This window comes from Oncorhynchus nerka, linkage group LG21, assembly GCF_034236695.1.
Source record: "Oncorhynchus nerka isolate Pitt River linkage group LG21, Oner_Uvic_2.0, whole genome shotgun sequence".
NCBI classification, from domain to species: Eukaryota; Metazoa; Chordata; class Actinopteri; order Salmoniformes; family Salmonidae; genus Oncorhynchus; species Oncorhynchus nerka.
Genome location: NC_088416.1, coordinates 6,486,801 through 6,506,947, shown reverse-complemented (window position 1 = coordinate 6,506,947; position 20,147 = coordinate 6,486,801). Strand labels below are relative to the sequence as shown.

The 20,147-nt window shown below is 43.8% G+C and overlaps 1 protein-coding gene across 2 annotated transcripts in view; it reads left to right on the top strand.

Moving 5' to 3' along the window:
* The window catches only part of LOC115103722 (mitochondrial Rho GTPase 1-A), a 32,724-nt gene that overhangs the window by 9,544 nt on the left and 3,033 nt on the right, over positions 1–20,147 (top strand). Inside the window, exons 7-19 of one of the 2 annotated variants that reach the window (XM_029624612.2) lie at positions 219–327; positions 6,472–6,573; positions 6,693–6,791; positions 6,957–7,065; positions 7,298–7,421; positions 8,731–8,815; positions 8,990–9,135; positions 16,319–16,419; positions 16,913–17,043; positions 17,260–17,343; positions 17,483–17,605; positions 17,818–18,020; positions 18,894–19,016. In XM_029624612.2, coding sequence (XP_029480472.1) covers positions 219–327; positions 6,472–6,573; positions 6,693–6,791; positions 6,957–7,065; positions 7,298–7,421; positions 8,731–8,815; positions 8,990–9,135; positions 16,319–16,419; positions 16,913–17,043; positions 17,260–17,343; positions 17,483–17,605; positions 17,818–18,020; positions 18,894–19,016 — 1,539 coding nt within the window. The remainder of the gene's footprint in view (positions 1–218; positions 328–6,471; positions 6,574–6,692; positions 6,792–6,956; positions 7,066–7,297; positions 7,422–8,730; positions 8,816–8,989; positions 9,136–16,318; positions 16,420–16,912; positions 17,044–17,259; positions 17,344–17,482; positions 17,606–17,817; positions 18,021–18,893; positions 19,017–20,147) is intronic. The other variant, XM_029624613.2, reaches the window with a different exon arrangement.

The following is a 20,147-nucleotide window of genomic DNA, read 5'->3' as shown; positions in this document are numbered from 1 at the left end:
TATTATTTCTAGGAAGTGCAATTGAGATCAGAATTGCATGTATTTTCCGAGGGAGACTTCACCAGGATACAAAACTCTCACACACTACAATTGCATGATTTGACGTCTGGATTGGGAAAACAGTCCTGAATCTACAGCTTTAAGACCTAGTAAATAACTTTATTTAAAAGCAATCCAATCAACCATTTACAACCTTTCTCTCTGTCACCCCCCTATAGGGTTCCTGTCATCCTGGTCGGGAACAAGTCTGACCTGGTGGAACACAGCAGCATGGAGACCATCCTGCCCGTCATGAACCAGTACACTGAGATAGAGACATGTGTGGAGGTGAGACTGCCAGAGGGCTTCTGTACTGAGTCACCCACTGTGTTGTAGCACCGTGACTTCACTACCCAGAGTAGTGATATTGCATAGAGACTGCTGGGTAAAAGCCACTGACCTACAGTGGTTCGTCCTTTAAAGGTTGCAGCGTACTGCAGCACTGCTTGCATGGTGCCACAGAATTCTATTGCACGTTATTTACAGTGGGGAGAACAAGTACTTGATACACTGCCGATTTTGCAGGTTTTCCTACTTACAAAGCATGTAGAGGTCTGTCATTTTTTATCATAGGTACACTTCAACTGTGAGAGACGGAATCTAAAACAAAAATCCAGAAAATCACATTGTATGATTTTTAAGTAATTAATTTGTATTTTATTGCATGACATAAGTATTTGATCACCTACCAACCAGTAAGAATTCCGGCTCTCACAGATCTGTTAGTTTTTCTTTAAGAAGCCCTCCTGTTGTCTACTCATTACCTGTATTAACTGCACCTGTTTGAACTCGTTACCTGTATAAAAGACACCTGTCCACACACTCAATCAAACAGACTCTAACCTCTCCACAATGGCCAAGACCAGGGAGCTGTGTAAGGACATTAGGGATAAAATTGTAGACCTGCACAAGGCTGGAATGGGCTACAGGACAATAGGCAAGCAGCTTGGTGAGAAGGCAACAACTGTTGGCGCAATTATTAGAAAATGGAAGAAGTTCAAGATGACGGTCAATCACCCTCGGTCTGGTGCTCCATGCAAGTTCACACCTCGTGGGGCATCAATGATCATGAGGAAGGTGAGGGATCACTCCAGAACTACACGGCAGGACCTGGTCAATGACCTGAAGAGAGCTGGGACCACAGTCGTAAAGATAACCATTAGTAACACACTACGCCGTCATGGATTAAAATCCTGCAGCACACGCAAGGTCCCCCTGCTCAAGCCAGCGCATGTCCAGGCCCGTCTGAAGTTTGCCAATGACCATCTGTATGATCCAGAGGAGGAATGGGAGAAGGTCATGTGGTCTGATGAGACAAAAATAGAGCTTTTTGGTCTAAACTCCACCGTGAAGCATGGAGGTGGAAACATCATTCTTTGGGTATGCTTTTCTGCAAAGGGGACAGGACGACTGCACCGTATTGAGGGGAGGATGGATGGGGCCATGTATCGTGAGATCTTGGCCAACAACCTCCTTCCCTCAGTAAGAGCATTGAAGATGGGTCGTGGCTGGGTCTTCCAGCATGACAACGACCCGAAAACACACAGCCAGGGCAACTAAGGAGTGGCTCCGTAAGAAGCATCTCAAGGTCCTGGAGTGGCCTAGCCAGTCTCCAGACCTGAACCCAATAGAACATCTTTGGAGGGAGCTGAAAGTCCGTATTGCCCAGCGACAGCCCCGAAACCTGAAGGATCTGGAGAAGGTCTGATCTATCAAACACTTATGTCATGCAATAAAATGCAAATTAATTACTTAAAAATCATTCAATGCGATTTTCTAGATTTTTGTTTTAGATTCCATCTCTCACAGTTGAAATGTAAAATGTAAAAATTACAGACCTCTACATGCTTTGCAAGTAGGGAAACCTGCAAAATCGGCAGTGTATCAAATACTTGTTCTCCCCACTGTAAGTGTCATCCACTGTCACCATTAATGCTAGTTAGTGCTAGTTTGACCACCAGAGGGCATCTTTAAGAAGTATTTGATAGCATTCAGTAGTGGCAGTACTAGAGAATTTCAAACCTGTTTTTGTAAGAACTTAGTATATGGGACTGATCTTAAGAAATGTTGCTTAATTAATTTGATTTAATATTACGGTGTTTCTATTCCAAGAAAAACAAAAAACCCTCTGGGTTTCCGTTAAGATGGTACGGAAAATATGGCGCTGTACAACGTGACTGTCGGGAGTAGGCACAGTACTGGGCTATTTAGCTAAAGAATCCCGTGTCGTGCAGGCACTTGGGAGACCCGGGGTTCAATTCTCCGACGGGGAGGAAGGAGTAGGCTGTTCATGTAAATAAGAATTTCTTCTTAATTGACTTGCCTAGTTAAAGGTTACACTAAGAGCATAACATTTCTACATCCTAATTGTAGTCTAACCAATACCCAAACGGAGATTCAGTGAAAATAAAATCTCATTGATTTATTAAGATCAGTCCCCATGCTTGTTTCAGAGCAGCACGAAATGGTGCTAAAATAGTTGTAGGCTATTGCTTCAAATCCTATTGCTTCTAACTTCAATATGCTCTTTAAATAAATAAGACCTACACCACTTTTAACAGCACATTACTCAACACTAGTGAGACTCATGTCACCTACGGTAGACCTACAGTATATCGGAAAAATATGACGTGACTCTCCGCTAATCATTTTATATCGAGGATTGGAGGACTCTAAATTAAAGCCAAAATTGCCTCATGGGTAACGCATTTTGCTCTGTGATGCAGTGTCTTAGACAGCTGCTCCACCAACACAGAGAGGTGTTGGTAAAGGTATATTGTTTTGCTAACAGCCCATAATGGGCAATTATAATACTGTACATGGTGTCCAAGTCAGGATAACCAAAACATGTATTTATTAAAGACTATCAGAAAGAGTGTTGGTACTTATTTATTTTGATCCAAAGCCATGAATGAGTGAGTCACGAAAGTGAGTGATTGTAATCTGAATAAAGGCCAAAATAATATTTGTAAAGGCCAAAACATTTATTTCTGTTTTTAGAGGGGGAGAAACGCTGGGCCAATTGTACGCCTCCCTATGGGACTCCCAATCACAGTCAGATGTGATGCATAATAATACTTCTTGTTGTATTATTTGTTTTGTGTTTTCTGGTGGATTAAACTCAAGATGCAACCAATAACGGCCGGTTGTGATACAGCAAACCTAACTAAGAAATACATTTGACGATAGAATTCTCCCGCTATCCTCCTAGGCAAGTCTATTGTCCTGCTAATAGCCATAATGGCGCTGTTCAACGTGACCGTGTGTGTTTGAAAGAGTTTTTTCCAGTAATCAACCATTTGTTTACCTTCTTTAGACAACTTTGTTCCAATATTTTTGGAATTCAGTGATATTTATTCCCATAGTAATTTGTTATGGATCCTAAACTAAATCAACATCAGCATTTTGAAAGAGTATTTTTATCATTATTTTGAAGATATAAGCCACCTGTATTTATTTATTTATTTATTTGGCTAAAGCATAACGGTCCGGACGGCACTTGCTGTGCCGGGGTGAGCAGTTAGTCAAATTCTGTTGTCAGAAGAGGAATGGAAATGTCAGGGTGAATCGACGACCTGATGAACCTGCCAGGTATATTGACTCTGCCTGTCGAAGGTGGAGTTCTAGAGCTCACAGGTGTGCCTGGCATGGATTGTGACTCCATCTCGTTCCTCGCCCTCTTCAATGCATCCTTCTCCGCCTGACTCTCCGCCAATGCCGCCTTGCTCTGGTCCAATGCATCACCTGTTGCCCGTATCTCTGCCCTCAGAGAATGATTATCTTTCTGCTGGTCTCCCTTCAATGACTCGATCTCGGTCTTCAAAGCTTGAATCTGATCCAGATTGGCAGATTGGTACCGCGACTCCAACACACAAATGCTGCGTACACATTTTTAAAAATCTAGCAAAATGAACCTCTTTCTTGGCAACCATGCGTTTTTTCGATGCGGCCCGTTGTCCAGCCTTTCCACTGATCTCCACGGATGGTTGTCGGCATTGTTGTATGCTCTGCAAAAACACATTCAGTGCTCATTTTTAAGTCCTCTCGTGGTTATGGTCCTAACCCTGGAACAGGTAGCACAATAGAAAGAAACTGTATTGATGTCCATGTTGTCTTTTCTCTTTGGTCATAATTATTATTATTATTTTTTAGATGAACAGCTCATTTTTGAATGGTAACTGTGTTAAGGGTGGAGTTTGTGGTGGGCTGAGGAGTACTGGAAAGGTACACCTACAGTAGCTGAGCTATAAAGAGTCTGTTGTCCTGCTAATGAACTAGTGACCTGCAATGAACTAGTGATGCAGGATACTGTACTAAACCACAAATGACCTCTTAAGTCCCGCAGAATAATCACAAAACTCTTGGTGTAGCAACCACTGTACTCGGCCCATGTAGATTTACCAGCATTTACACTTTATGTACACTTATCATGCACACTTATCAGGTATACAGTACTTATCATGCACACTTATCATGTATACAGTACTTATCATGCACACTTATCATGTATACAGTACTTATCATGTATGCAGTACTTATCATGCACACTTATCATGTATACAATACTTATCATGCACACTTATCCAGTGGTGGAAAATGTACCCAATTGTCATACTTGAGTAAAAGTAAAGATACTTGAAAATGGCTCAAGTGAATGTCACCCAGTAAAATACTGCTTGAGTAAAAGTCTAAGTATTTGGTTTTAAATATACTTAATTATCAAAAGTAAAATTATAAATAATTTCTAATTCCTTATATTAAGCAAACCAGATGGCACCTTTTTCTTGTTTTCTTAATTTGCGGATAGGCAGGGGCACACTCCAACACTCAGGCATAATTTATTAACAAAGAATGTTTGTTTGGTGAGTCCGCCAGATCAGAGGCAGTCAAGATGATCAGAGATAAGTGCTTGAATTAGACCATTTTCCTGTCCTGCTAAGCATTCAAAATGTAACTAGTACTTTTGGGTGTCAGGGAAAATTTATGGAGTGAAAATTATGTGATTTTCTTTAGGAATGTAGTAAAGTAAAAGTAGTAAAAAAATAACCCCAAAAACTACTTAAGTAGTACTTTAAATATTTTTACTTAAGTACTTCACTCCACGGCACTTATCACTCTAACAGAGGAGTGATACACCTCCAGATGTAGCACAGGGGCTGCATTGAAGATAAATCAATCAACTGTTTAAAGAGTAGCTTGAACAGTTCCAGTATCTATTAAAGACTTATAGCTGGGGTGGTGCTTATATTCTAGCAGTCCTTCAGCTATACAGCTTTTAGTGTGCTGCTATAAGAGCTTACAAATGGCACATGTTGTAAACCTAAATCTGTAGGGTTTAAAGCTGGTCCCAGCTTGACATTCTCTATCTCTTTAGCTTTTACCGTCATCATGCAGGGTGACAGTGAGTTCATACTAAGACTATATGTTGTGCTTGTTTACTGTATATGCACTTAGGTTCTATAGCCTATGTTGGGCATTCTTTATGAGTATGACCTTCACCCAGACACACTCCGTGCTATTTTTCTCATGGTGGGAATATTCCATGGGTCAATCATGTGCTTAGCGTGACGCACGGGGTCAGTTTGGTATTGGTTTCAGTCTAGACTCTTAATGGAGCTATTTCTGATGGATTTTCTATAGCTTGCTCAACATGCATTTTTCGAGGAAAATCCATTAGGCCTAATAGACAGGTTGCGTGTGTGTGTGGGTGTGCACGCTCCTTGTCCAAGAGGTGTACTATGGATACGTTTGATTGTCAAGTCTGTTTCTTTGAATTGACAATCAAACTGATCCAATCAAGCCTAGAGTTTGGTCTCCATGGCTCTCCTCCACCCAGCTAGCCATAGAGCCATGTCCACAGTTCAGCTTGGCTGCTAACTCCTCCATGTTTCACAGTCTAATTAGTATTGGCTTATCCCTCAGACCAATCCCGGCTGGTAGATCCTCCCAGGCCCCAGCCAGCCAGGTCACCCATCGAGACCGATATTGAACACTACTATACTCTACTGTAAACAACTCTCACTTTCCTGACCCATCTAGTGGAAAGCGAGCGAGAGGGAGGGAGGGAGTTTGCTGTGCACAGCTTTAAAGATGGAATCCGCATTAGGGGGAACAGCAGCATTGTTTTAGTTTTTGTGGACAAAACGGAGGCGAGGTGCGCCCCCAGCAGCTTGCAGCGTTCGTTGTTTGCAGTAACTTCGTTGTTGTAATATCCCAAATGGACGTGGCTGTTTCACCATTTTAAGGATTCCAGCTTTAAGTGCTTTCTGCACTGAGATGTATATTATTTAGGTATTTTAGTTCTGCACAGGAACTGCGTAGTTGTTTTTGATATGTTGTTAAATGTAAATATTATTTCAGGATGAATGAAAATCCATATTTTGTATGTTCTTTCTGAATTTCTGTAACTCTTTTTTTTTTTTTTTTTTTAAGTGTTCAGCAAAGAACCTGAAGAACATATCTGAGTTGTTTTACTACGCCCAAAAGGCTGTCCTGCACCCCACTGGCCCTTTATACTGTCCTGAGGAGAAACAGGTAAAGAGTGGAGAAGCCCTGTTGACAGAATGCTACAGAAACAAGAGTTGTTCATAAAGTCTCACATTTACATTGCGGCCACCTGTGTCATTACACTGTTGATTGGACTTGATCCCCAGATGAAGCCTGCTTGCATCAAAGCTCTGACTCGCATCTTCAAGGTGTCAGACCTGGACAACGATGGGATTCTCAATGACAACGAGCTCAACTTCTTCCAGGTGAGTTTTCAACTCTCTGTGACTCTTGACTCCTACAGCAGCATGTTTTTACAGCACTAACAAGTTCACTAGCCCTTTTTTCATTCAGGTGAAGGGTTCAAATAGTTATTTCAGTGATTTCCTTGTCAGCTTTGGTGATGTGTGTGTGTGTGTGTGTGTGTGCAGAGGACATGCTTCAATGCCCCACTGGTATCCCAGGCCCTGGAGGATGTGAAGAACGTTGTGAGGAAGAACGTGATCGACGGTGTGTGTGACAACGGCCTCACTCTCAAAGGTATGCTCTATTGACAAAGGGAGGGAGCGAAGACGATGAACTTCCTGTTGATCCAAATGTGTGTCCTTTTCTGTTTCTTTGCCATCTCAGTCCTGCATTTCTTATAAAACTAGTCGCACCTTTCTGAAGCACCATGTTCGAGCATGTTGGGGTATGTTTGAATAATGTCCCCGTGTTCCACCTTCCGAACACACACACTGTAGTTGACCTATACCATGGTGGTGGTCCTCAGGGTTCCTGTTCCTCCACACCCTCTTCATCCAGAGGGGGAGACATGAGACCACCTGGACGGTCCTCAGGAGGTTCGGCTACGATGACGACCTGGAACTCCACCAGGACTACCTGTTCCCACTCACGTGAGTGTGCTGCCTGTTTCTACACGTCCACTACAACCTGTTCCTCCAGGGTGTACTGCCTGTTTCTACACTTCCCACTACAACCTGTTCCTCCAGGGTGTACTGCCTGTTTCTACACTTCCCACTACAACCTGTTCCTCCAGGGTGTACTGCCTGTTTCTACACGTCCCACTACAACCTGTTACTCCAGGGTGTACTGCCTGTTTCTACACGTCCCACTACAACCTTTTCCTCCAGGGTGTACTGCCTGTTTCTACACTTCCCACTACAACCTGTTCCTCCAGGGTGTACTGCCTGTTTCTACACGTCCCGCTATAACCTGTTCCTCCAGGGTGTACTGCCTGTTTCTACACATCCCACTATAACCTGTTCCTCCAGGGTGTACTGCCTGTTTCTACATGTCCCACTACAACGTGTTCCTCCAGGGTGTACTGCCTGTTTCTACACATCCCACTACGTGTTCCTCCAGGGTGTACTGCCTGTTTCTACACCCATACCAACAAACTATGTCCCCTATTAGTCGTGATGGGGGGGGGGATCAATACAGTTTCATATCGGGATGTTGTTATTGATGAAATGTATCGTTTTGACAATATCGCAAAATATAATTTTTGAGCTAGTTGGCTGTACCTGCACCAAAACTCCAGTATTTTTACTTCATAGCTTGTTCTCCATCTTGTTTTTAAACAGGGAGCCAACATGTTATCAGCACTTTTATTTCTATGACTGATCAAAGCAAATGTTCTTGTCCTTCTGCAGCAGACATATGGTGAGCAGTATGTTTGGAACATAATACATATCGTATCGGTACCTAAGTATAGTGATAATATTGTATCGTGAGGTCCCTGGCAATTACCAGCCCTACCTATTAGTGTGTGTGTCTTTACCTCTTCCCACAGGCACAGATATTGACCGTTCCGTGTGCGTAGTTCATCATGCTTTTATTGCCTTGGTCTTCCTCAGGGACAATCTGAGCCTCAGACTTCCAATAAGTAATAATAAATACTTATCAACATGCAGAAATACACTTTGGCTTGACCCAGTACAACAAACGATGTCTGTCTCCCTTCTATCAGATTGAGATGGGTCACTAAGCCCCAGTACAGTCAGGATTAACATCCATCCCCCTTCTGGCTCTGACCTCCGTTACCCACAAGTCTCTCTCTCTATCTCTCCCCCCTGCAGAGCGTCCTCAATGAGGACGCCATAATTGAATCTGTGTCCTTATTTATCTCGTAATCTCTGCAGGATTCTCCATCTGACGGGTGTGTGTGTGTGTGTGTGTTCCCCACCTCTACTGTACCTCCAGGTTGAAAGTACCTCCAGACTGCACCACTGAGCTGAATCACAATGCCTACCTCTTCCTCCAGAGTGTCTTCGACAAACATGACAAGGTATTGACCTTGTCTGTGGTAAATGATACCATTTGATTTGGAGCCAACATTTCAGCCAAAAGTCAAACTGTTTATAAACCCTGCTAGCATGGATGAACCATAGGTTGAGTGGTCAAGCTAGTGTGTGTCCTTATGCTCTAGATGCCAATGACCCGTGAGGTGTGTGTTTTTCAGGACCGGGACTGTGCCCTGTCCCCAGAGGAGCTGAAGGACCTGTTTGACGTGTTCCCCTACATGCCCTGGGGTCCCGACGTCAACAACACGGTGTGCACCAATGACGAAGGCTGGATCACCTACCAGGGCTACCTGTCCCAGTGGACGTAGGTTACCACCACACGCACAAACAGACCGATACAGACACACACACACCTTAACACGCACAGACCGACACACCTGAAAACACAGACAGACCGACACACACACACAGACGGACACACCTGAAGACACAGACAGGCGGACACACCTGAAGACACAGACAGGCGGACACACCTGAAGACACAGACAGGCGGACACACCTGAAGACACAGACAGGCGGACACACCTGAAGACACAGACAGGCGGACACACCTGAAGACACAGACAGGCGGACACACCTGAAGACACAGACAGGCGGACACACCTGAAGACACAGACAGGCGGACACACCTGAAGACACAGACAGGCGGACACACCTGAAGACACAGACAGGCGGACACACCTGAAGACACAGACAGGCGGACACACCTGAAGACACAGACAGGCGGACACACCTGAAGACACAGACAGGCGGACACACCTGAAGACACAGACAGGCGGACACACCTGAAGACACAGACAGGCGGACACAGACAGACAGACCTGAAAACACAGACAGACCTGAACACACACACAGACAGACAGACCTGAACACAGACAGACAGACAGACCTGAACACACACACACACACAGACAGACAGACAGACCTGAACACACACACACACACAGACAGACAGACAGACCTGAACACACACACACACACAGACAGACAGACAGACCTGAACACACACACACACACAGACAGACAGACAGACCTGAACACACACACACACACAGACAGACAGACCTGAACACACACACACACACAGACAGACAGACAGACCTGAACACACACACACACACACAGACAGACAGACCTGAACACACACACACACACACAGACAGACAGACCTGAACACACACACACAGACAGACAGACCTGAACACAGACACACACACAGACCTGAACACAGACACACACACAGACCTGAACACAGACACACACACAGACCTGAACACAGACACACACAGACAGACCTGAAAATAGACACAGACAGACAGACCGACACGCACACAAATCAAATCAAATTTTATTGGTCTCATACACATAGTTAGCAGATGTTATTGCCAGTGTAGCAAAATGCTTGTTCTTCTAGTTCTGACAGTGCAGTAATATTGAACAATTCCATAACAACTACCTAATACACACAAATCTAACATGAATATATGCATATAAATATATGGATGAGCGATGATCGAGCAGCACAGGCAAGATGCAATAGATTGTATAAAATACATTCTATACATATGAGATGAGTCATGCAAGATATGTAAACATTATTAAAAGTGGCATTATTAAACTGACTAGTGATCCAGGCTTTTTTATGGCGCTTTTGGAGCAGTGGCTTCTTCCTTGCTGAGCGGCCTTTCATGTTAAGTAGATTATAGGACTTGTTTTTACTGTGGATATAGATACTTTTGTACCTGTATCTTCACAAGGTCCTTTGCTGTTGTTCTGGGATTGATTTGCACTTTTCACACCAAAGTACGTTCATCTCTAGGAGACAGAACGCGTCTCCTTCCTGAGCGGTATGACGGCTGTGTGGTCCAATGGTGTTTATACTTGCGTACTATTGTTTGTACAGATGAACATGGTACCTTCATGCGTTTGGAAATTGCTCCCAAGAATGAACCAGACTTGTGGAGGTCTACAAAAAAATTTCCCTGGGGACTTGGCTGATTTCTTTTGATTTTCCCATAATGTCAAGCAAAGAGGCACTGAGTTTGAAGGTAGGCCTTGGAATACATCCACAGGTACACCTCCAATTGACTCAAATGATGTCAATTAGGATATCAGAAGCTTCTAAAGCCATGACATTTCCTTGAATTTTCCAAGCTGTTTAAAGGCACAGTAAACTTCTGACCCACTGGAATTGTAATACAGTGAATTATAAGTTAAATAATCTGTCTGTAAACAATTGTTAGATGTCCTAACCGACTTGCCAAAACTATAGTTTGTTAAAGTGGCCAATGATTTCAAGTCTATGAAGTAGAGGTCGACCGATTAATCGGAATGACCGATTTCAAGTTTTCATAACAATCGGAAATCGGTATTTTTGGGCTCCGATGTGCCGATTTTTAATTCATTTAAAAAAATGTATATACCTTTATTTAACTAGGCAAGTCAGTTAAGAACACATTCTTATTTTCAATGACGGCCTAGGAATGGTGGGTTAACTGCCTCGTTAAGGGGCAGAACGACAGATTTTCACCTTGTCAGCTCGGGGGATCCAATCTTGCAACCTTACAGTTATAACTAGTCCAACGCAATAACGACCTGCCTCTCTCTCGTTGCACTCCACAAGGAGACTGCCTATTACGTGAGTGCAGTAAGCCAAGGTAAGTTGCTAGCTAGCATTAAACTTATCTTATAAAAAACAATCAATCATAATCACTAGTTAACTACACATGGTTGATGATATTACTAGATATTATCTAGCGTGTCCTGCGTTGCATATAATCTGGCTGAGCATACAAGTATCTAAGTATCTGACTGAGCGGTGGTAGGCAGAAGCAGGCGCGTAAACATTCATTCAAACAGCACTTTCGTGCGTTTTGCCAGCAGCTCTTCGTTGTGCGTCAAACATTGCGCTGTTTATGACTTCAAGCCTATCAACTCCCGAGATGAGGCTGGTGTAACCGAAGTGAAATGGCTAGCTAGTTAGCGCGCGCTAATAGAGTTTCAAACATCACTCGCTCTGACCCTTCTAGTGGTTGTTCCCCTTGCTCTGCATGGGTAACGCTGCTTCGATGGTGGCTGTTGTCATTGTGTTGCTGGTTCGAGCCCAGGGAGGAGTGAGGAGAGGGACGGAAGCTATACTGTTACACTGGCAATACTAAAGTGCCTATAAGAACATCCAATAGTCAAAGGTTAATTAAATACAAATTGTATAAAGGGAAATAGTCCTATAATAACTACAACCTAAAACTTCTTACCTGGGAATAGTGAAGACTCATGTTAAAAGGAACCACCAGCTTTCATATGTTCTCATGTTCTGAGCAAGGTACTTGCTTACATGGCACATATTGCACTTTTACTTTCTTCAACACTTTGTTTTTGCATTATTTAAACCAAATGTATCATGTTTCATTATTTACTTGAGGCTAAATTGATTTTATTGATGTATTATATTAAGTTAAAATAAGTTTTAATTCAGTATTGTTGTAATTGTCATTATTACAAATAAATCAAATAAAAAAATCGGCCAATTAATCGGTATCGGCTTTTTTGGTCCTCCAATAATCGGTATCGGCATTGAAAAATCATAATCTGTCAACCTTTACTATGTAGGCAGTAGCCTCTCTGTGTTAGTATTGGCTGTTAAACAGTCTGATGGCCTTGAGATAGAAGACATTTTTAGTCTCTCGGTCCCAGCTTTGATGCACCTGTACTGACCTCGCCTTCTAGATGATAGCGGGGTGAACAGGCAGTGGCTCGGGTGGTTATTATCCTTGTTTTTGGCCTTCCTGTGACATCGGGTGGTGTAGGTGTCCTGGAGGGAAGGTAGTTTGCCCCCGGTGATGTGTTGTGCAGACGGCCCTATCCTCTGGAGAGCCTTGCGGTTGTGGGCAGAGCAGTTGCCGTACAGGCGGTGACACAGCCCGACAGGATGCTCTCGATTGTGCATCTATAAAACTTTTTAGGTTTTAGGTAACAAGCACTGCTGCGCCTTCTTCTCCACGCCGTCTGTGTGGGTGGACCATTTCAGTTTATCCGTGATGTGTTCGCCGAGGAACTTGAATTTTTCCACCTTCTCCACTGCTGTCCCGTCGATGTGGATAGGGGGGTGCTCCCTCTGCTGCTTCCTGAAGTCCACGATCATCTCCTTTATTTTGTTGACGTTGAGTGAGAGGTTGTTTTCCTGACACCACACTCCGAGAGCCCTCACCTCCTTCCTATAGGCTGTCTTGTTGTTGTTGGTAATCAAGCCCACTACTGTTGTGTGATCTGCATTGAGTTGGAGACATGCATGGCCACGTAGTCATTGGTGAACAGGAGAACAGGAGGGGGCTGAGCACACACCCTTGTGGGGCCCCAGTGTTGAGGATCAGTGAAGTGGAGGTGTTGTTTCCTACCTGCCCTTACCCATCTGGACAAGAGGAATACCTATGTAAGAATGCTGTTCATCGACTACAGCTCAGCATTTAACACCATAGTACCCTCCAAACTCGTCATTAAGCTCGAGACCCTGGGTCTCGACCCCGCCCTCTGCAACTGGGTCCTAGACTTCCTGACGGCCAACCCCCAGATGGTGAGGGTAGGTAACAACATCTCCACCCAGCTGATCCTCAACACTGGGGCCCCACAAGGGTGCGTTCTCAGCCCTCTCCTGTACTCCCTGTTCACCCATGACTGCATGGCCATGCACGCTTCCAACTCAATCATCAAGTTTGCAGACGACACTACAGTGGTAGGCTTGATTACCAACAACGACGAGACGGCCTACAGGGAGGAGGTGAGGGCCCTTGGAGTGTGGTGTCAGGAAAACAAAATAGATGATTGTGGACTTTAGGAAACAGCAGAGGGATCAGCCCCCTATCCATATCGATGGGACAGTAGTGGAGAAGGTGGAAAGTTCCTTGGCGTACACATCACGGACAAACTGAAAGGCGCAGCAGCACCTCTTCAACCTCAGGAGGCTGAAGAAATTTGGCTTGTCACCAAAAACACTCACAAACTTTTACAGATGCACAATCGAGAGCATCCTGTCGGGCTGTATCACTGCCTGGTACGGCAACTGCTCCGCCCGCAACTGCAAGGCTCTCCAGAGGGTAGTGAGATTTGCACAACGCATCACCGGGGCCCAACTACCTGCCCTCCAGTACACCTACACCACAGGAAGGCCAAAAAGATCATCAAGGACAACAACCACCCGAGCCACTGCCTGTTCACCCCGCTATCATCCAGAAGGCGAGGTCAGTACAGGTGCATCAAAGTGGGGACTAAGAGACTGAAAAACAGCGTTCTATCTCAAGGCCATCAGACTGTTAAACAGCCATCACTAACATTGAGTGGTTGCTGCTGTCGTGTCTTTGGCTATGCCGGATTAAGTGATATGACATGCTATTCTATAAAATAATTTCTCCGTAATTACTATTACCTGATTGAGCTAATCATGTAAATGTAATTAACTAGAGAGTCGGGCACCACAAAATAATATTTATAGAGCTGTTATCTTCCGAATAAACGCTTAAAGACCTAGTAATATTTTACATCAATATCAGTCAATATTAATAGTCATCTTAATTCAGTCTCATCTGAAAGTTGTAAATACTTGGCTAACAATTTGAATCAGCAATTCAAAATTGGGTTTAATTATTTACTTACTAAATACCTAACTAATCACACAGAATTACACATACACTTAATTAAATCATAACTTGATTACAAATGACGTCATAAAGAAAAACGTCCCTAGCGGGCGGAACAGAAATGACCGCTTGTTACACAAAGGAAAAGGTCTGGGTTTGAGTGAAAGAGCGGGAAGACTGAGGGACACAGGGAGAAGCTGTGCTATCGTAAATACAGTATCTTATGCATTCTAAATTACCGCCCATTTGGAAAGGGAAATGCAATAAATATTTACTCTGAACTGCGCTTCGGTAGGTTGGTGGTAGATGGAAGGCCGTGTTGCCAAACCGAGTCCTTTGAATAATGTCTCTGGTTGTCAATTGGATACGTTGTAGTAACGTCATTGGGTGATAGATGGGATACTCTGTTCCTAACCCTCGTTTGCATCTGCTGTTGCTAATTTAACAGCTAGGAGGTATCACTTCTGTAGTGAATAAGAGTTCAAAGTTCATACCATTCGCAACCAAAGCTCACACTGATGTTGGCTTCATTCTGTAGTTATTATCTGAACCATTCTGACATAGGACCGTCGTCCTACATCCTCGGAACAGGAGGTTACATTGTCGTCAAGGGCTTATATAGGAAGGGAGATGAGGGCGTGTTTGAAAAGTTTTATAACCCATGTCCCTTCACAGGGGCGGGCCACTGATTGAGCAGAGCCCTACCTTATGAAAACCCAAATCTTACATTTTAGAAGCTAAAATCACATTTCATCCCATCACGAATAATTTCATGTTAAAACGTTTAAATTGAACAACAATTCCATGTGAATCCGATAACTCTGTGTAAACTTTCCACTGTAGAGTTTGTCATCTTATCATTGATGAGAATGTCTCAGATGACAACCGAACTGATATCATATTCATTAAGTACCACCGCATATGTTCCATTGGTCGGATTACCAGAATATAGTTCATTTCCCCCCACCTTCTGATGTTCCCAGAATCTCTGTTAACCAAGGGTTTGCAAATGTAACCTCAGTAGGGTAGAGAGAGGAAAAAGGGGGAAAGAGGTATTTATGACTGTCATAAACCTACCCCCCAGCCCAACGTCATGACACCGCTGACATACTGACTCATCTCTAGGCACTTTAATAATAAATAAATGGATGTATTAAATGTATCACTAGCCACTTTAAACAATGACACTTTATATAATGTTTACATACCCTACATTACTCATCTCATGGGGCGGCAGGGTAACCTAGTGGTTAGAGTGTTGGACTAGTAACCGGAAGGTTGCAAGTTCAAACCCCTGAGCTGACAAGGTACAAATCTGTCGTTCTTCCCCTGAACAGGCAGTTAACCCACTGTTCCTAGGCCATCATTGAAAATAAGAATTTGTTCTTAACTGACTTGCCTAGTCGGACACCACAAAATAATATTTATAGAGCTGTTATCTTCCGAAATAAAGGTAAAAAAATATATATATATGTATATACTGCATATACTGTACTCTATACCATCTACTGCATCTTGCCTATGCCGTTCGGCCATCGCTCATTCTTATATTTTTATGTACATATTCTTATTCATTCCTTAACACTTGTGTGTATAAGGTAGTTGATGTGAAATTGTTAGGTTATATTACTTGTTAGATATTACTGCACGGTCAGAACTAGAAGCACAAGCATTTCGCTACACTCGCATTAACATCTGCTAACCATGTGTATGTGACAAATAACACGAGAGATGTACTACTGTGTCAAATGCACAAATTGTATCTAAACTATTGAAGTCTGAATGAACCCCCCAAGACAGTGTTTCTTACAGTGAATGACAGTTTCCATTCACTCCTCTGTGTTTCCCTGTGCCCAGGTTGACCACCTACCTGGATGTCCAGCGCTGCCTGGAGTACCTGGGTTACCTTGGTTACTCCATCATCTCTGAGCAGGAGTCCCAGGCAGTGGCCATCACAGGTGGGAGGACAGCCCGTTGTCATGGCAACTGAGACGCCCACTAGATTAGATATATGAGCAGAGACCTACAGATAAGGCCCTGAATGTGGGACAGTATATATTATGGTGCTATCACTCTGTTATTAGTGCGCCTGCGCAGGACTCTCGTAGGTGAACCTGGCCTGAGTGCAATGGCAGCCACGTATTGTGGTAATACGGTCGAGTAAACGTTGTTCGACTGGAACCTTGTTGTATTTGAGTTAACCCTTATAGAAGATGACCTCTACCAAAGGTAGCGGTGACCTCTAGTCTACAGCCAACCTGGAAACATTGTGCGTTAGAACTTCGTGTTGTATTGACTTCTATCTAGAGAGCGGGGACGAAGTTCCACATACTGAAACCACATTCTGCACAGGACTAAAGACATCCACAGCATATAAAGCATTCATTCATATAAGTTCATTTGCTGTGGAAACTCAACAGTGTCTGTGTGTGTGTCCTCTCTGCTCTACAGTGACGAGGGACAAGAAGATTGACCTGCAGAAGAAGCAGACCCAGCGCAGTGTGTTCCGCTGTAACGTCTTCGGGGACAGCGGCAGTGGCAAGAGTGGCTTCCTGCAAGCCTTCCTCGGAAGAAACCTCGCGGTCAGTGTCAACATTTAATTCATTCCCTCAAAGACTAAGTTGTAAGTCAGTGGCAAGGAACACGTCCCTGGATGGAAGAAACATTTGAACAACCCCACGCCACTCCAAATACTTCAGTCTACTGCCTGTTTAAAACCTTTTGGAATTCCTCTTGGTGTTGGTTAACTCTTTGTGTGTTTTGAAGTTTTTTTTTCCCCCTCACTTTTTTTCTCTCAGCGTCAAAACACTGTTAGCGAAGAGCACATGTCCTACTATGCTATCAGCACAGCATATGTGTATGGTCAGGAGAAATACCTACTGGTGAGTCGTCTGTTTTGCCTTGCTCTTAATCGAATTAGATGGTGTTTGTTTGTCCACAGCTTTTCAGCCTAAACGTTGTGTGCACGTGTGTGTCTGTGTATGTTCATTAACTTCTTCCGTTTGGTTTCCTCTCCCTCAGCTCCACGAGGTCTTCCCGGACTTTGACGTCCTCTCGGACACTGACCTGGCTTGTGACATTGTGTGTCTGGTGTACGACGCCAGCAACCCCCACTCCTTCGAGTACTGCGCCAGAGTCTTCAAGGTATGTGCCGTTCACAACCAATACCCTGTTTGTCTATTTAGTAGTTCAAGATGGCTACCCAATACTATTCTAATCTACCACTGAATTATTGCCAAATTGTTACCAATATGTGCTTCTCTGTAGCGTTTAGAACTTTTCATGGTCTTCAAAAAAGTATATTGCTGAATGTTATTGGACACTTGTCGTTTTCCAATGTCCTCTTCCTTTTGCAGCAGTACTTCATGGACACCAAGACGCCGTGCATGATGATCGCAGCCAAGTCGGACCTCCAGGAGGCCAAGCAGCTCTACGCCCTCACCCCTCTGGAGTTCTGTAGGAAGCACAAGATGCCCCCTCCGCAGGCCTTCACCTGCAACACGGCAGACGCACCCTGCAAAGACATCTACACCAAACTCACCACCATGGCCATGCACCCGTGAGTAGTGGGGGCACTCTGTTGTGTTAGGCCCCATGTTGAGCCTTATAAAATCCCTCGCTCAAACCCTAAAGCTCTACCTTAAGCCCTTAAACCCTCTCCACAATCCCTATAAAAAAAATCCCTAAATCCTTTCAAATATTTTAAGACCCCATCTCATGCTGTAAAACCCATTGCCCCAAAACCCCACCTCAAGCCCCAAAACTACCCCTAAGCTGTTAAGTTCTACCTCATCCCTCACTTCCCAAATTGGTGCCACTTCACATTTGAAATATAGAGACTCTGAACTCTTGGGGTGAACAGTGTCCACTATCTTGGTTAGACATGGTGGTTAATATTTGCCATTAGCTGCTACTGTATGTTTACTGCCCTTCTCCCACTACTCTCTCTGTCAGGCTGTTGTCCACACTGATCACCTCTCTGTCACGGTGGACTGGACTCATCTGAACTGTACTCTTCAGAACTGTAGCCAACACATGGGGGACAGCATCAACGTATCACATACTTAATCTAGTGCATTTTGATTTAATATATAGACCTCTAACTCTGTGGTGGCGTAAGGACATTTTAACAATGTTGAAAATGATCCAAAGTGGCTATTTGGAGATTACGAACCCCAACAGTGTGAGGTGAAGATTACAATGGATCAGACTTATGGTCATGTTCTCCCTTTGTTTAATTAGACAATTATCCTCCTCTCTTCCTGGGTGGGTGCTCTTGGTGTTTAACCCCATAAGGGATAAGCTCTATGGACCAAAGAGCTCAAACCTTCTGGTGGCACCGGTCTTTGTTCTAACGCTCTCGTCTTCTTCTTTGTGCCTGTGTGTGTGTGTGTGTGTGTGTGGGTGGGTGCACCTCTGTCTCTCTCCTTAGTCACGCTCGGCTGCGCTGTATGTGTACCTGTAACAGGTGCACCTTCTGCCACCTGCAGAACTTCATCAACTCAGAGCTGGTGCAGACGGTGAAGGCCAAGCTCTACACCGCTATTCTCAGCAGGTCCTTACTCTTTCAGAGACCTTCCAACTCTTCTGTTTCACAATCCTCCTTTACGTTATTCCTCTTTCTTCTTCGCTTTTACGTTATTCCTCTTCTTCTTCGCTTGCCGTTTCATTTTTTTGTATCTCTCTCTCTCTCGCCTTCACACTCTTCTGTTTAACAATCCTCCTCTTCATATTTACACTCTTCTTCATGTGCTGTTCGTCGCCTCAGTTTTGACCCTGTTTGGGCGTTTTTCTCGTGGATTTTGTGCTGTGGGTTGTCATAAACCACTTTTGTTTTCCTGTAAATCTTCATGACGTCTCGCTCTTATTCTTTTTGCCTCATCCCAACGTTCCCCGATTCTGAGTCCCTTGAGTCCTCTCTGTCACTTGTTTTACCATCTTGTTATGTTCCAACCTTGTTCGTTATGTTCCTCTTCGTTAATGAATCATGCATATGTGGTCTAAATAATGCGCATTTCTAGTGTCTCATCTGTTCATCCTGTTGGACGCTCATCTTTTGTCATCTTTAGTTGTGATTAGTACATAGGACTGTACGGAGGTTCAAAGTCACGCTGTTTTGAGTGAACTCCTACATACAGTGCATTCGAAAAGCATTTCAGACTTTTTCACATTTTTTTAAATGTTACAGCCTTATTCTAAAATGTATTAAATTGATGAGGGGGAAAAAAACATTCTACACACAATAGATTTAACATTTTTGCAAATGTTTAAAAAATATCAACCTGAAATATCACATTTACATAAATATTCAGGCCCTTTTACTCAGTATTTTGTTGAAGCACCTTTGGCAGCGATTACAGCCTTGAGTCTTCTAGGGTATGATGCTACAAGCTTGGCACACCTGTATTTGGGGAGTTTCTCCCATTCTTCTCTGCAGATCCTCTCAAGCTCTGTCAGGTTGGATGTGGAGTGTCGCTGCACAGCTATTTTCAGGTCTCTCCAGAGATGTTTGTTTGGGGTAAGGTCTGGGCTCTGGCTGGGCCACTGAAGGACATTCAGAGACTTGTCCTGAAGCCACTCCTGCGTTGTCTTGGCTGTCTGCTTAGGGTTGTTGACCTGTTGGAAGGTGAACCTTTGCCCCAGTCTGAGGTCCCGAGCGCTCTGGAGACGATTTTCATCAAAGATC